Genomic DNA, 16,912 nt, shown 5'->3' with positions numbered 1-16,912 from the left:
ACTCTGTTTATTTATTAATTTATTATTATTAATTTTCATAAATAAATATACACCTAAAAAAAAAAAAAAAACCATAGAGGCGGTGGTATTATAAAAACCCAAGTGCCATTTACACCTTATTCACAACTTTTTGCTTGCAATTTGGATACAATCGAAGATCATTATATTTGTGGAAATACCCATCAAATAATTTTAATATTGTAAGTCAATTTTTCTCTTACAATCTTATCTTCATTAATTTTTGTATTTATTTTGAATTAAATTTAATGTTTGATTTTGATCGATTATATTGTAAATTTTTCATTATTTGGTGCAATTCTGACTCTTGTTTGTTGTGTTGAATTGGATTAGTAAGTCTGATACTTGTTTAAAAAAATTCTGATTTTTTAAAAAAATTTTGTCAGTGTTTTTCTTTTGATGATGATCAATTCAAAATTGAAATATAATTATTTTTGATTTATTTATATCATATTCAGTGATTCTGTTTTATGGGTTTTTTTTTTTGGATGATTGTAAATAGTTTGTTTGTGATGGTTTAATTGATATTAGTTTAATGCTCTAATTGTGACACAATAATTGAGCATTAGACTTAAATATAGTGTTGTTTTGATAGTTTAATTGATACTAGCTTTTTTGGATGATTGGATATGTTGTTGGTGATGATTTAAATTTGTACTAGTAGTTTATATGATCGCAATTGTGACACTTGATTGAATTTTTTAGTTTAAACTCGAAAATATAGTGTTTTTTATGATGGTTTAATGTATGTATGGTTTATACAGGGTGGATGGTAGACAAGTTAATGGGGGATAGTATAACGGAAAGTAGGGGTCAGAAACGAGTAGAGATGGCGGAAGATTTGCCTGCAGATAAGCGGGCATGTAGTTCGCTGGAGTTTAGACCGAGTTCGTCGACTGTAACCCCTGAAACAGTTGTTAATGCGACGAGTACAGAATTTGAGATGCGTGTTGGTGATATGGAAACTTCATCTTCATCTGCAGCTTCAGCCTCTGGACATTCTGAGGGTGATGGTGAGAGGGATTCTCCATATGGGTCATGTGATTCTGATGATATGGAGGAGGATGATGATGATCGATATAGCAGTCTTCGTGAGCTTCAACGTAGTCGATCACAGAGTGATAGTGCCAGATTTGATGGGATTGTTTCTTGTTTGAGTAATGATGCTGAGCCTTCAGGACAATTAGCTGCTTTAACTGAACTTTGCGAACTTCTTTCGTTTTGTACTGAAGATTCAATATCAAGCTTGATAGCTGATCGATTTACTTCTGTCCTTGTAAAGTTGGCAAAGCATGAGAACAGCCCAGATATTATGCTTTTGTCTATCAGGGCTTTAACTTATTTATGTGATGTTTACCCACGTTCTTCTAGTTTACTTGTCAGGCATGAAGCAGTTCCTACTTTTTGTGAGAGACTGTTGATCATTGATTATCTTGATGTAGCTGAACAAGTATGTCTCCTCTCCATTTAACAAGCGACCCCATAATGTTAAAAACGTTTTAGCTGTATGTTATATGTTTGTTCGAATATGTTTTGTTTGATTCATGTTAGCCACTTGTTTCATGTAGTGCTTACAAGCATTGGAGAAAATTTCCCGTGATCAGCCACTTCCATGCCTCCAATCTGGGGCAATAACAGCTGTTTTAGGTTATATAGATTTCTTTTCTACTACCGTCCAGGTAAGTCACCGTGAGTTTATTGGCCAATATTTATATTTTTGTCTTATTTTTTCGTAACTTTAAATTGTATTTATTCATTTTTGTTTGTATTAGAGAACCGCACTACGCACTGTTGTCAATATATGTAAGAAGCTCCCATCTGAATGTCCTTCACCTGTCATGGAGGCAGTTCCTAGATTGTGTATGCTTTTGCAGTATGAAGATCAGCAGGTTTGTAAAGTGTCATTTGATATTTTATTTATTTGTATATCTATATTTTGTTATAGCCTTTGCTCCTGCCATGGATGTCACACATGTCACTTGTGACTTTCTTTTGCTCTTCTCTTCTCTTAATCAACTTTAATGTGTACTCTTCAGCTGGTAGAGCTTGTAGCTATTTGCTTGATTAAAGTAGGAGATTGTGTGAAGGACTCTCCGGGGATGTTGAGTGAGCTTTATGGTCATGGGCTCATTAATCAAGTCATTCATCTCATAGAATTTAATAGTCGAATCACTTTAAGCCAACCTACATACACCGTAAGTTGTGATTCTTTCATATTCAGAGCAGCTCTTCAGCAAGCATTTGCAAATTATTCCAGCCTTATAACTGAACTTTCGTTTCCTGTCTTGGAGAGAAAAGCACTGTAGTCATGTCTGTTTTGCTATGTTGTGATACAGGGTCTTGTTGGACTAGTTGCCAAAATTGCATCTAGATCAGCTGATGCTGTAAGAACTCTTTTTGAGCTTAAGATTGGAAGAATTGTAAAGGATGTTTTGTCAAATTCTGACGTTTCTCACGTAACTCCTTCCCCTCGTACAAAAGACAGCAATTGCTCTCTGGTTTGTGTTATTACTTCCCTTTCTTTTCTTATTAAAATTGTTAGATTTTGTGCCAATCTGTAATTTGATGCTTTCATCTGATATTTATTGTGTTGCTAAGGTTATAATGTGTGTACAATATTTGATGAATTGATAACAAGCAGTACAGAAGTGGTGGGTTTATAAGGTGGGAAAAATCTTTGGCATGGAGGGGCATTGTGATTAAAGAGAGTTATTAAAGCAGATTTTTTATACTGCATGTTCTATTTGGTGGGAGAAATTGGCTTTTACCCCAGATTTTTGAATAGAATATTCACAATATCATTATAGCTGTTGTAAATGTTATTAATGTATTATTAGATTAATTAATGATCAAGAGGTATCCTTGAAATTGTAAAATGATGAGGATGGGCATTGTGACCTTATAAAATATGGCAAGAACAATGTCATTGAAGATGCTATCTAAAATTTTCATTTATACATTAAAGATAAGATATATAATCTATAAATCTTCTGTTTAAAATACTAACGTTTAAGGTTTCAAATAAGCCTAGAAACTTCCCTATTCTCTTTGGTCCATCAGAACCCATTATTACGTTTTAGTGGGATATATGTCTTTGCCAAAGAAGCCTCTTTCTTAAGAAGTGCTGTCCATAAGGAGGGCAAGAAATCCCCATAGGCAACACTACAAACTAAGCACCATATTCACACTTTCTTTGTTCTGTTGCTCCCTATCACGTCTTGTCTTCATCAATGTCATCGTAATCTCAAAATTTTGAAAAGATTACAAGCACATTGTGAGATTCAGGAAGGATGAGGGGAAAAACAAAGTGCACTGTGATTAATGCTTTTCAAGTTTGGAACCAAAGCTGTTTAGTGAACCCAAATTATCAAGTTGGTGAGATGTATGATGATGTCCCTTGCCTCTTGGAGTACTTACATGCAAAGCCTATTGGACTAATGGTGGAGGCTTAGGATGTGAGCCTGTGAATTTATACCAGATTACTTATGTGTGTGAATTGAAATTACTTCGAGGTTTCGATTCGAATGATATCTTGGGTGCTGAAAAACGAGACTATGCATGCTTTGAATGGAAATAATAATAAAATATTTATGAACCGGCTAACTGGCTCATTATTTTTCTGACCTAAAATTGTGAAGGTTAATTTTTAACGTATCATCTAGATTCTAGAAATTTATCTACCTTGATGTAATACACATCTATCTTACTTCTCAAATGAGCTGGCATCAATATTTTGGTGGATGAAAGTATAAATTATCAGCCTTTTATGTTTTAGGTGCATGAAGTTCTGAAGTTGCTGCATGGGCTGCTTCCTGAAGTTATCAGAAATACGAAGGAAGAACTCTTGTCAAGCACGGACAGAATATTGTTGGATCAGCCTGATATAATGCAGGAGTTTGGGACAGATATTCTTCCTACTTTGGTCCAGGTTAATCCACTAGTATTTAGACAGATTGGCTACCCTCTTTGTTTCCTAGCCTCTGTGCTTTCTTAAGAGTTTTATATTTGTTTTATTTTATTATTTTTATTAATAAGTTTAATTTAATATTTATTACTGTATTCCTTTTGCAGGTAGTTAGCTCTGGTGCTAATCTGTATGTCTGCTATGGATGCCTTTCAGTTATCAGTAGATTATTTTATTATAGCAAACCTGAGACTCTTCTCATATTATTTGAGAGCATTAACATTGCAAGGTAAAAAATCCATGATCTATCTCTGGGCAAACATTTACCATTACCATTTTTTTTTTCATAATATATATAACATCTCTTTGAACTGCATGACAGCTTTTTGGCAGGAATTTTCACTCGAAATGATTATCATGTTCTGCTATTAGCTCTACAGATTGCAGACACTGTCCTGGAAAAGCTTTCTAATGTCTTAATACAATATTTCATCAAAGAAGGTGTTCTATTTGCAGTTGATAACCTTCTCATGCCAGATAGTTGTTCACAGCAAACTTTTCCCATGACTGGCAGTAGCCAAAGTAAAAAGATTGCTGTGAAGGAGGTTGTGGGGTGCTTATGCTATTTCTATCATACCAGAAAATCACAGTCCACTATCGATTCTGAAAAATGCAAGGCTAACAAAGAATCTGTTATCAGCCTGGCTGAGCATCTGAAGACGAATTACTTCTCTGTAGAACTACATAGTTCTCAGAGCATAGTGACTGATTTACTTGAGGACCTTAGAAATGCTTCTCATACAATGAATGATTTTCTAAACATATCCCTAGACAGGGAAGCAGCTGCTCAGAGGGAAGAGAGACTGTGCAGTATTTTGGATAAAGTCATACTTCAACTTGGAGGGAATGTACCTGTTTCAACATTTGAGCTCATAGAAAGTGGCATTATCAAGGCATTATTGAACTACCTATCAAATGGTCAGTTTTTAAGCAGCTCATATGTCTCTGATGACCTAACGCAAGCTTATGGTGTACAAAAAAGATTTGAGGCCTTTGCAAGAATGTCTTTGTCGTCACCTGATTCAACCTCACGAGATTTACCATTGTCTTTGCTTGTGAGAAAATTACACAGTGCCCTTTCAACTGTAGAAACTATGACTGTTATGACAGGTTATGCAACCAAGCAAAGAGGCTCTTATGCAACTGTTCCTAATGGACGCTCAACCACGTATCCATCTCTCAAAGTTCGCTTTGTGAGGGGAGAAGAAGAATTGTGCTTAGGTGACTACTTGAAAGATGCTGTGACTGTTGATCCTTTTTGCCTTGTGGAGGAAATTGAACAATATCTACAGCCCAAAGTAGGCCAAACAAGGAAGGAATCTTCAGAAGCTGGTACCCAGGCGTCCCTTGAAGCAAAAACTGATTCTAATCAAGCTCCTCTTGGTGCTGCCTCCCATTCATGCAAAGGTGTTAAACATTTGGGATCAGGGAGCAATTGCACTGTTACGCCTGATTTGCAGGTTAGTTTCTTGCTTTAAACCGAGTCTTAATTTTTCATTTGGTTTCCATAATGACAATAGATGTAAAATATTCTCCTGTTCACTCTTTACTCGGTAACCTTGGTAATCTCTTCTAATTGTCCTTATTTTCATTTAAACGATGAAGTAGTATTTATCCTGTGCATGCATGAGTTGCGTTAATTTTTATTATTTTTATTATTGAGTTATATTAATGTAGCTAACCTCACTTATGGGATTAAGGCTTTAATTGATTGATTGAGTTATATTAATGTAAACTATTTTATTAAAATATATTTCTACAATGCTTATTCAAAATCTAAGAATATTTTTTTTTTTTTTTTTTTTTTTTTTTTCAAAATGTAAATATCTTCAAGTTAGAAATTATATATTTTTGTAAAAATACTAATGAATTGAAGTTCAAGGCAAACTAAGCAGTAAATGGAAGCTAAAAAGGGGTTAATGCAACCATTTACAATCAAATAATAATAGTAATAATAAATAAATAAAAATAAAAAAAGGATATTTAGAATGGCCAGTGAAACTAAAATTATCAGTCATATTTTATCAATGTAAAAAAAAATTGAAACAAAGTCAGTGGAAGAGAGTGTGTTAATGCAACCATTTACAATCAAATAATAATAGTAATAATAAATAAATAAAAATAAAAAAAGGATATTTAGAATGGCCAGTGAAACTAAAATTGTCAGTCATATTTTATCAATGTAAAAAAAAAAAAAATTGAAACAAAGTCAGTGGAAGAGAGTGTGTTAATGCAACCATTTACAATCAAATAATAATAGTAATAGTAAATAAATAAAAATAAAAAAAGGATATTTAGAATGGCCAGTGAAACTAAAATTGTCAGTCATATTTTATCAATGTAAAAAAAAATTGAAACAAAGTCAGTGGAAGAGAGTGTGTTAATGCAACCATTTACAATCAAATAATAATAGTAATAATAAATAAATAAAAATAAAAAAAAGGATATTTAGAATGGACAGTGAAACTAAAATTGTCAGTCATATTTTATCAATGTAAAAAAAATTGAAACAAAGTCAGTAAAAGAGAGTGTGTTTCACTTTGTTAAATCAGGGGGTGAAACTAACAACTTATTGAATAGGCAAGATGGTTTAAAAAAATTGGAAATACCTGGAAGAAGAAAATATGCATGGTGGTTATTTTACAAAATATAAAATTAAATGGAAATACTTTAGGTGGGAGGGCCACGTGGCATCATGTAAGCAAATTTATCTTTTTTTTTTTTGTAAAAAAAAATATTAGTATAGATTGCTACTATTTATTTTAGAAAGCAGTGGCAATGTGCCGTTTCCGATGTCTTTTAATTGTAAATTTTATTTCGAAAGAGTTTCAATTAATATGGGGGAGCTAATTGAAGAGAACTGAAACAGTGGAGCATATAATTAAAATGAGGGTTTTGACTTGCAAATTACTCAAGTTAGAAGCAGCAATAATCAGAAAACAAGCTTTAGTTGGAGGTTTTTGTCTGATCTATGATTGTCTAATTGCTGTGCTGTGCTGTGCTGTGCCACCTCTAACACTTGCTTAATCTGTTCATGAGCTCAGATTGCAATTCTCTGCCAATCATGCTCTCTATCATAATAATTGGTTTTCATGCTTGAGGATTTGTATTAATGTCTGGGAATTTGGTAAATGTTATCTTAGAGCTCCCCTTCTCACCTATGGTCTCATATCATGCCAGATTGCCAGCTTGGTTTTAAAAAGCGCACCTCGGGCGCGCCTAGGTGCGCCTCACTCCCAGGCTCTAAGAAATGGGCTTTAGCTAGGCGAGGTCACCTACGGAAGGCGCGCGCCTCAAAGCGCCTTTGGTAATGTACGCCTTTGCGCCTCAAGGAAAATAACTAAGATATAAGTTATAAATTGAAGAATGATGGACACTTTTTCAAATTTACACTACCTTAGCTTTACATATATTATTATTTAATTTATTATGAATCTTTTTAATTGGTATTAGTACAATCAAAGTAAAAAATAATTTGAAATAAATATGTAAATACATGCGCCTTGCATACAAAAGGCGTGCGCCTTCGCTTTGCGCCTCGCTCCTAGGCTGCAAGGACCATTTGTGCCTTGGTGCGCCTTGCGCCTTTTAAAACTAAGATTGCCAGGTTCAAAGAAATTCATCTGGTTCATTCCTTGTCTATTCCTGAGTCCTGATAGTTATAGTTTGTGTTTGATATCAGTATACCATCTATTTTTCTACCCTGCATTAAACAAAGATCTTATGATTCTCTTTTTAGAACCTTTGTATTGAAGAAAAAACAGCGTTATTTTTTAAATTATTGTGGTAATACATATGAATTTTGTTTGTGATTTGAAATTACATTAGTTAGGGAATTAGTTTTCAAGCTTCATTCATCATGAGCTACCTGTTGTTTAGTGATTTAAATACTTTAAACAAATCTTTTAATAATTAGTAGATTTGTGTTATTCAGTGAAGCATTATTCAGGTGTTGGAGGTAGACAAAGGTGGCCTGAGTTTGTTGCTAACTAGTAGCTTGATTAACCCAAAAGCATTAGGTGCAAATGTAGGGAGAGGGAATGAAATTAGAAGATCTTACCTCTTAATACATATTTGGTCAAATCATTAACAAACAAAGCTAAAAGTAACCAAACAAATGTAAAGTTTATTTTCAATTTTTAAAACCAATGTTACCCTAGTCGCGATCTTAGTATTAAACTCCATAGTAGTAGTGTGCTAGTGTCTGGAGGTATAAGTTGTTGAGAAATGATTTTGCCATTTCTGATGGTAAAGGAATCCGTGTGAGAGCATTGAAGCAGGCAGGAAATTCTTTAAGAAAGAACTCTTCTTTCTCAAAAGTCACCAGCCTTATGTTTTGGAGGGAGATCAGAACTGAGATGCAACATTATCGTTGCTTTCTAAACATTTAGCAGTGTGGCAATTTGTGATAGTTAACTACATGGCATAGGATTATCATAGTGGATTTATCACTAATGGAGATTTTTGCCATAGCTCCATGGCACAATGGTAAAGAGAATAACGTAAATAACTGAAGGGAAATCAATCAAAATTCTTTTACTCTGTGTAGACTGGATTATGGGTTTTTTGAGAGAAAGGTCTCTAGAGAAAACCACGTGTCCAAACAAGAATTAAATCCTAGTCGAGTACCGTATTGTTTATCCAGTGTTCATGTAATTTGTCATGGACATCTTAATCATTTTGGACATCCAAATCAGAATTTAGTTATTCTTTCTTCACTATTATCATGCATGGGGTTAGCTGCTTCAATGCATATTTTTAAATTATTGTTAAATGTTTAGTATTCATTCATGCTTGGCAGCAATAATTTTTATTTTTTTATTTTTGAGAAAAGACTCTACCTTCACCATATGAAATATGTTAAGTAATAATAGCATGGTAGTTTGAATTTGACCTGATCTTTCTTATTTTCTTCATTTGCAAAAGATTTGATTATCTATTGAATGATTTTAGAGGTTGATTTTTTCCAAAAAAAAAAAAAAAAAAAATAAAAATAAAATTATAACGTCACTAACTTTTTCTTATGAAATTAAAACTCTATTTATTTTTGAAAGAGAGCAAAAATGAAATTCTTATTTTTTAAATCAAAAATAAATTTTATAATTTGGGATTACTGAACTGCAAACAAAATCAATGTAAAGCAACGGAACAATTATAGCGTTTTGAAACTAAGAAAATAAAGGTGTTATTTGCGTGCTATTTCGCATATTTGCTCTTCAATTTGTCACATTGTGCGAAATTGAATAACTTTGTTTCATGGTAAAACCCGTAAGCTCTTGTTATGAGGCCTAAATGGGAAATTTTTTTGCTGGAATCGTAAGAATTTGAAATTGTACAAAACCTTCACAGGGACTTAGGGACAAAGAATGGGGAAACAGTTATATCGGAAGCTGTAACAGGATGTTTTCATGTCAGCAATATAATTACTAAAAAAAGATCAATATTTAGAATTATAAACATCTTATAACTTTCTAACAAGAAATACTTTTGGTGGTTGATCTAAAACCAGCCCATTATGTATATATTTCAGCATGTCAAATATTAAACAACTTATTAGAAACAAAAGAATTATGTAACAAAATCCTTCATGCTTTGGGGGTTTTCTCAGCATCAAATAACATGTACTAAGGTTTATTACCTTTATGTGTGACTTGTTCAGATTATGAGCTGGAACAAAAACAAAAGAAAGGATTTTTTTTTTTTTTTTTTTTTAATTTTCAATACTTGTGAATAATATGAAACTCCAGTTACTACCTATAAATTTCAAAATGAAAAAGAATATGTTGATCTATTCGGTATGGTTTCTGTAGGTAGAATCACTGGCCTATTGCTTTAGCCTATTGACCACTCTTGGTTTATAAATCTTATTAGAATCTACTACTACTTGCAGGAAAATGGTGATGATAAATCTCATTGCTCAGCTATGGACATATCTGATGTGGGGCAGACAAAGGTTATTGGAGCCGCAGAAGTATCAAGTGAAGTTCAATCTGTGAGTTGTCTGCTTTCTAATTAAGTGTCCTCAAATCTGTTGTTTTGCACTATTGTCTGAAAGCTATCCAAATATCAATATTACCTGGCCTCCAAAATACTGGCTACTTCATAAATCTATTAGTGCTGTAATGGAACTGTGATTAACTTCTAATGCTTTGGCTGTTTCAGGGATCTCTAGAAGAGGAAATTCCGTTACCAAATGCAACTGAAAACCTAATAGGTGAGTGGGCTTGACATGTTATGTCTTGGATAGTGAAGTTTCTTGTTCAAATTTCTTTCCATCTTGAATTATCTTAAAATCATTGTAAAATTACTCGTTTGATGTGTGCAGAAACTAGCTCTACCTGCCTATGTGGTGATAATGAAAATAGTAGGAAGGGCCTGTCTCAAGCATCCTTCAACAAAGAGTATATTCCATTAAAGTTGGCACTTTACCTCGATGGAGAGTTGTTAGAATCTTCATCTACCCTATACCAAGAAATTCTTGAAAGACGAGTGAATGGTTCAAAATTGTGGACTAGTACATACACAATAACGTATAGGAGAGTAGCAGGTAATGAGACAAGGAGTCTTAAGGAGTCTAGTAACATGTATGGCGATGCTACAATAGATAAAGTTTTGTTATGCCGGCAAGTTATGCCACTTTTCTCCAACATATTTTCTCATGGACTTGGTTCGAAGCTGGGTTCATCAAGTACTTCAAGTGATATATTGTTGCTCCTCAGATGTTTGGAAATGATGAACCGCTTTTCATATCATTTGGTGTCTTATGAAAGAATGAATGCTTTTGCTGAAGGTAAAATAGACGATTTGGATGAGTTAAAAGTAGCACTTCCTAGATTGTCACAGTATGAATTTGTGAGCAGCAGATTGACAGACAAATTAGAACAACAGATGCGGGATCCCTCATCAGTCCATGTTGGAGCCATGCCATTGTGGTGTAGTCAGTTGATTGCTAGATGCCCATTCTTATTCAGCTTTGAGGCAAGATGCAAGTTTTTTCAGTTGGCAGCATTTGGTAAAGTGCAAATCCCTACGTCATCTCCTAGTGATTCAAATTCGTCTAGAGACAGGAGAGCTTCTGTTGGTAGTCCACCTCGTAAGAAGTTCCTGGTATGTCGGGAACGTGTTTTGGAGTCAGCTGCTCAAATGATGGATCTTTCTGCACAAAAGAAGGTAGTTATTGAGGTGGAATACAGTGAAGAAGTTGGTACAGGTCTCGGTCCAACACTGGAATTTTACACATTAGTAAGTCATGAGTTTCAAAAGGCTGGCTTGGGTATGTGGAGAGGTGATTATATATCATCTACTAACAGTTGCAGTAAGCAGGATTCTAGTTCCAGATTGATGGTATCTACTTCTGGACTATTTCCTCGCCCTTGGTCACAGACGTCAAGCAACATAAATGGGATTGAGTTTTCTGATGTTATTAAAAAGTTTAAGCTGTTGGGACAAATTGTTGGAAAAGCTCTTCAAGATGGAAGAGTATTGGATATTCCTTTCTCCGTAGCATTTTATAAACTTGTTTTAGGGAAGGTAATACTATTGAGTTTTATCACCACTCAACCAACCAACCCCCCCCCCCCCCCCCCCAAAAAAAAAAAAAAAAAAAAAAAAAAATATATATATATATATATATATATATATATATATATATATATATATAATAAGACCATCTCCAATGGTGAGACTTGAGGGAGTTTCTTTTGGAGAGAGATTTTTTTTTGCAAAGGATACCAATAAGTTGGTATCTAAACTTAGCAACTCCAAAAAAAAGATGCTAAGTTTAGATACTTAACTTTGATTCTCATTTGACAAAAAGTGTGGGCCCTTATCAATATTATAATAAAAAAACTGGACTAAGGAGGTTGGATTTGCTTTTGGCTTTTTGACTTAGGTGCTATTTTCATCAGTAATGTTGTTTATGTTATGTTAGGAACTCTCTCTGTGTGATATTCAATCGTTTGATCCTGATCTTGGAAGAATTTTGCTGGAGTTTAAGGCTCTTGTTAACAGACAAAAATGTGAATCTGCATGTGGGGATAATACTGCTCATGTTGATGGTTTGAGGTTCTGGTGTACAAAGATTGAAGATCTATGTCTTGATTATACTCTCCCTGGTTACCCTGAATATGTCCTTTCATCTGGGATGGATGACGTGATGGTTCGGATCAATTATTCTTCAATACTGCTTCAACTCTTTAAGCGTAATAGGTTTTCAGCATATCAGGCTTACAAACTGCTTCCCTTTTGTGTAGGTTAACATCAACAATCTGGAGGAGTATATTTCTTTTGTTTTGGATGCTACATTACAAACTGGAATATCTAGACAAGTGGAAGCTTTTAAATCAGGATTGAATCAGGTTTGGATTTGTAATGCTTGTAAGATTTTTGAGTTTGGCTTATTTGTTTATTTTAGGTTTAAAGTCTTAAATTAAGAAGTGTTGTTTGCTATTTGGTTGCACCTTACAACCTTCAGTATGGATTGGATCATTGCTGTAGTTTCAATCATGAATGAATCTTGGGACGTCGTAAAATGTGATTTACTTCCTCTGTTTCTTTTAACTTGCAACACCCTTCTAGGCATGCAACTTGCAAGGATTGGTTTTAAATACGTTGTATAAGTTCCTTCTTCTTGCATGATTCATAACATGCTATGATATATATATATATATATATATATATATATATATATATATATATATATATATATATATATATATATATATATATATATATATATATATATATATATATATCCTTGCTGTAAGTTTACACAAACTTATCAATTACGTCTCACTATACTTTAGACAAACATTTACAAACACCACAAGTCCACAATTATTAAATAGAACTAGTGAATGCAATATGAGATGTAATAATCATGATAAAACATTAAACACAAAAATATATAATAAGTAATGCACCTAAAAACTTTGTACACATGCAATGAGTAAATTATTTATCTACGACTCATACATGCACATAAATGTAAGACTCATACATGCAAGATATTGTACAGTGTGGGTTAAAAATCCATGTTTTTTATCAGACTTATGGCCCGTAATAATCCTTTGATCATCATAATTCATATTATGTTGGACTTCTGGTCCATAATAAGCCTTTAAACTCTACCAATATGTCGACATCAAAAGTGGACACTTATTTCAAATCCTCTTTTATCAAACGCACTCATTTTGCATATGCATGATATTCATCGGTTCCATCATATACCGGTATCATAACATTCTTACATTCAGCATGCTATTTTATCATGATATCTGAATACATTTTAATTGGTACCATCATAACTTTTCTCAGTTTAATCTAATCCTTCACATTCTAGAATGGACATCCACACGCTATTAAATATTATTACATAACATTTATTATATTATTTATTTTTTTATAATGAAGATGAACTAATTTTTTTTATCATGTTATGTCTACTTTACTGTAGAAACAGAATATGGTTTCTCTCTAATAATATGAACTCTTTTCAGGCAATATCTGATAAGCATCTTCAACTCTTTACTGAGGAAGAGCTTGAGCATTTGCTTTGTGGAGAACATGATTCTTGGCTTGTATGTGTCCATGGATAACATGCTAATTTGTTTTGTTGAAGCTGGTGAATATTTTTGTTACTTACTTTAAATTTTATGGTGGATTTCAGTCGGTTGACCTGTTTGATCATATCAAATTTGATCATGGATATACGGCTGGCAGCACTCCAATCATCAATGTAAACTTTCAAGTACCCATCTAATTATGTACTTTAGAACTTTATGCAATTCTTTGTGTATACAATCAACTTACTGTCTACTTTTGGTGGATTTCAGTTATTGGAGGTTATCAGTGAGTTCACCTATGAGCAAAGACGTGCTTTTCTTCAGTTTGTGACTGGTGCACCCCGGCTACCCCCTGGTGGTTTGGCTTCCCTTAATCCAAAGCTGACAATTGTGCGCAAGGTCTTATAATCTGAATTATTAGCTTATTGAATAATTATTATGTTTGAAAAAATTGTTGCATATACTAAAATTGGCGGATTGGATTCCCATGATACTTTCATTAGAAAATGATGAGATTATGTGAGAGACAACTAAAACAAAGGTTATATTGTTAAAATCAATATGAAATCCTAATATGACTACTAATCCTAATGGAGGGATTAATATTTTCTCGTTTCCTTGATTATGTTCGCACTTCAAAATTTTTAATATTGTTATGAGAAAGTAAGAAACATAACATATTACGAAACTGATAGTTATATTGAGACCTAAAGCATGACTTGCCCTTAGAAGTAAACCTGAGCTTTTCAATCCTTAATTCTCAGTGTGCTTCAAAATTGTTTGGCATTTCTATTCCATCTACTTTTCTGACTTGTTCTTTGCTTATGCAGCATTCAAGCAACTTCCCTGATGCAGACTTGCCTAGCGTCATGACATGTGCTAATTATCTTAAGCTACCACCATATTTTTCCAAGGTGATATGCCATGACCATATATTATTTCTCTCTCTTTTTTTTTTGTTCTTCTGTATTACTTTACCGTTTCGAATAGATGTTACATCCTGAAACCTTTGTGCAGGAGAATTTGAAAGAGAAGCTTTTATATGCCATAACAGAAGGGCAAGGTTCATTTCATCTGTCATAGCCTGAACTAAGATAGGTACCTGCATCGTGGATTTGTAATTACTAGGCTAGATTAGAGGTAGAGCTGTAAGTATCTCTTTCTACGTCCTTTTTTCTATCGTTGTGAATTGAACATGATGGTGGAAGAATAGCTGATAATGCCCGGCAAGAGAAAGAGATGACCTCCATTTCTGACTTACACTGAACTTTGTATATAGCAGGTGCATATATATTCAGTCAGTTGTTTTAGCCTTTTAGGAGTTGTACAGGTAGGAGTTTAAGCGCTATAAGTATCTCTTTCTACGTCCTTTTTTCTATCGTTGTGAATTGAACATCAATTCTAGTAATTTCTATTTATGGATATGACTACAAGTATGTATATATTTATTGAGTAAACTCTGTTTCAGTGGTTTCCCTGTGTTTATAGTTTATGGCTTTTGAACTTGGAAATATCTAGCTATTTGCTTGCATTTTTGGTGTCACATACTTTTGTGCAGGGGAAAAATAATAACATTTGTTGATTTTCTGCACTCCGATACCTAAATATTATGCAGTCTCATACTATATTTAGGAATATGATATACTTACTACCTCCGTAAACAGTTATTTGCATTAAAGGGTGTCTGCGCGGACTCCTAGACAAAACTTCTTAAACATGATTATTAAAAGTTATGGTCATGCAATTAATTATTAATCAAATTTTATTTTAAAAAAAACAATTGTAATCAAACCAAAACCATCTAGACCACCACCACATGCCACTCAGAATCACAACCCATGCCACCTAGAACCCATGAATCACCACCCACGCCACCCACAAATCGCCGAAACCACTCACAAACCACCGAAATCCACCTAGAACCACGAAAACCACCAGATCTGAAACCTAAAAACCAAACCCACCCACGAAACAACCACTTGCGAACCTCCTAAACCCACGAAACAACCACCTATGAACCACTTAAACCCACGAAACAACACGCCACGAACCACCCACAAAAGCCACCAACACCCACGAACTACCAACACCCACACACGACCCACTAATACCCACACACAAACCACCAACACCCACGAACCACCAGCACCCATGAAATAACCACCTACCAGATCTAACGAACCCTACACACAAACTAGATCTACTAAACCCACCCACGAAATAAGTAGTAATGAGGGATGAGAAATGAAGAAGGAAATGAGAAATGAAGACGAAAGAAGATGAAGATGGAGGAGAGAGATGGTGTGTTGATGAAATTAGGGATGAATCAGATTTTTTTGGGATAGAAGTTTAGATAATTGAGTTTGACTATAGTTATAATAATTTGTAATTATTTGTAGTGTTATGTGTTAATAATTTTTAAATGAGGGTGTTTTGGTAATTTTATCATAAAAAAGTTAATACATTAAGAAAAAAATAGTTTTGTTGCAACTAATAGTCATCACCTGTCTTTGGTAAATGTTGCAAATAACTGTTAACGGAGGTAGTAATACATGTTGACTGTAAATAAGAAGCTAAAAGAGAATAATAATTTAAATCAAATATTAGTTGTACTAATTGACGTGCTTGTGCATTTCTAACTATTCAGGAGCATTAGTTTTGAAAACATACTTATTGTAAATATACAGATACAGTCCTAAATTTAAAACAGGCATAATATCATATTTTTAATTTAGTTTTCGATCCAAACTAAAATTATTCAAATTGAAGATATATATATATATATATATATATATATATATATATATATATATATATATATATATATATATATATATATATATATATATATATATGAGTCAGATTAAAAATGACTAGAAATGAAGTCGTTTAAAGTTTTGTTAAAATAATTTTTATCATTGAAGGGAGATTGAAAAATATTTTGATATATTATGAAGTCATATAATTATTAAGTCGAATTAAACATGATTCAAATGACAATGAAATATCAATTGTTGGTAAAGTGTTGAAGTGAATTTGTTTTATGAAAATACATAACTCAAATGTGTCAGATTATGCGACCGGCCTCGTGAAGAATGCATCGTGATTAGGAAATGAGTACCTTATGTTTATGTAGACACCTAATTTTGGCCTCCTGTCCCGACAGGAAGTGCAATGACGATAAATAAAACCATTTTCGTGTTGGATCGAAGTGAAGAATGCTTATGGATAACTGGTTAAACCACAAAACACAAAATACTAGCCCAAACCAAGAAATAAAGCCAAATAGAGTCCAATTAATTAAATCCGATCATAATTAGGCTTAAGCCCGTACTTAAAACCCAATAATGACGGATTTAGGAGCGCC

General features: G+C 33.5%; 1 protein-coding gene across 1 annotated transcript in view; it reads left to right on the top strand.

The window, feature by feature from the left end:
* LOC145623914 (E3 ubiquitin-protein ligase UPL4-like) overlaps nucleotides 1–15,015 on the top strand; it is a 15,038-nt gene extending 23 nt beyond the window's left edge. Inside the window, exons 1-19 of the mRNA XM_081676824.1 lie at nucleotides 1–200; nucleotides 783–1,468; nucleotides 1,587–1,697; nucleotides 1,791–1,907; nucleotides 2,055–2,213; nucleotides 2,355–2,516; nucleotides 3,794–3,946; nucleotides 4,090–4,211; nucleotides 4,305–5,442; nucleotides 9,873–9,974; nucleotides 10,145–10,196; nucleotides 10,308–11,512; nucleotides 11,913–12,140; nucleotides 12,235–12,339; nucleotides 13,480–13,560; nucleotides 13,650–13,718; nucleotides 13,816–13,944; nucleotides 14,376–14,459; nucleotides 14,563–15,015. The exon at nucleotides 1–200 is cut by the window's left edge and continues 23 nt beyond it. Coding sequence (XP_081532950.1) covers nucleotides 788–1,468; nucleotides 1,587–1,697; nucleotides 1,791–1,907; nucleotides 2,055–2,213; nucleotides 2,355–2,516; nucleotides 3,794–3,946; nucleotides 4,090–4,211; nucleotides 4,305–5,442; nucleotides 9,873–9,974; nucleotides 10,145–10,196; nucleotides 10,308–11,512; nucleotides 11,913–12,140; nucleotides 12,235–12,339; nucleotides 13,480–13,560; nucleotides 13,650–13,718; nucleotides 13,816–13,944; nucleotides 14,376–14,459; nucleotides 14,563–14,628 — 4,764 coding nt within the window. The 5' untranslated portion in view covers nucleotides 1–200; nucleotides 783–787 and the 3' untranslated portion in view covers nucleotides 14,629–15,015. The remainder of the gene's footprint in view (nucleotides 201–782; nucleotides 1,469–1,586; nucleotides 1,698–1,790; nucleotides 1,908–2,054; nucleotides 2,214–2,354; nucleotides 2,517–3,793; nucleotides 3,947–4,089; nucleotides 4,212–4,304; nucleotides 5,443–9,872; nucleotides 9,975–10,144; nucleotides 10,197–10,307; nucleotides 11,513–11,912; nucleotides 12,141–12,234; nucleotides 12,340–13,479; nucleotides 13,561–13,649; nucleotides 13,719–13,815; nucleotides 13,945–14,375; nucleotides 14,460–14,562) is intronic.
* The last annotated feature ends 1,897 nt before the right edge of the window (nucleotides 15,016–16,912 follow it).

This window comes from Chenopodium album, chromosome 3 (genome assembly GCF_948465745.1).
Source record: "Chenopodium album chromosome 3, dcCheAlbu1.1, whole genome shotgun sequence".
Taxonomy (NCBI): domain Eukaryota; kingdom Viridiplantae; phylum Streptophyta; class Magnoliopsida; order Caryophyllales; family Amaranthaceae; genus Chenopodium; species Chenopodium album.
The sequence above is the reverse complement of the archived record's forward strand: the minus strand, read 5'-3'. Positions and strand labels throughout refer to the sequence as shown.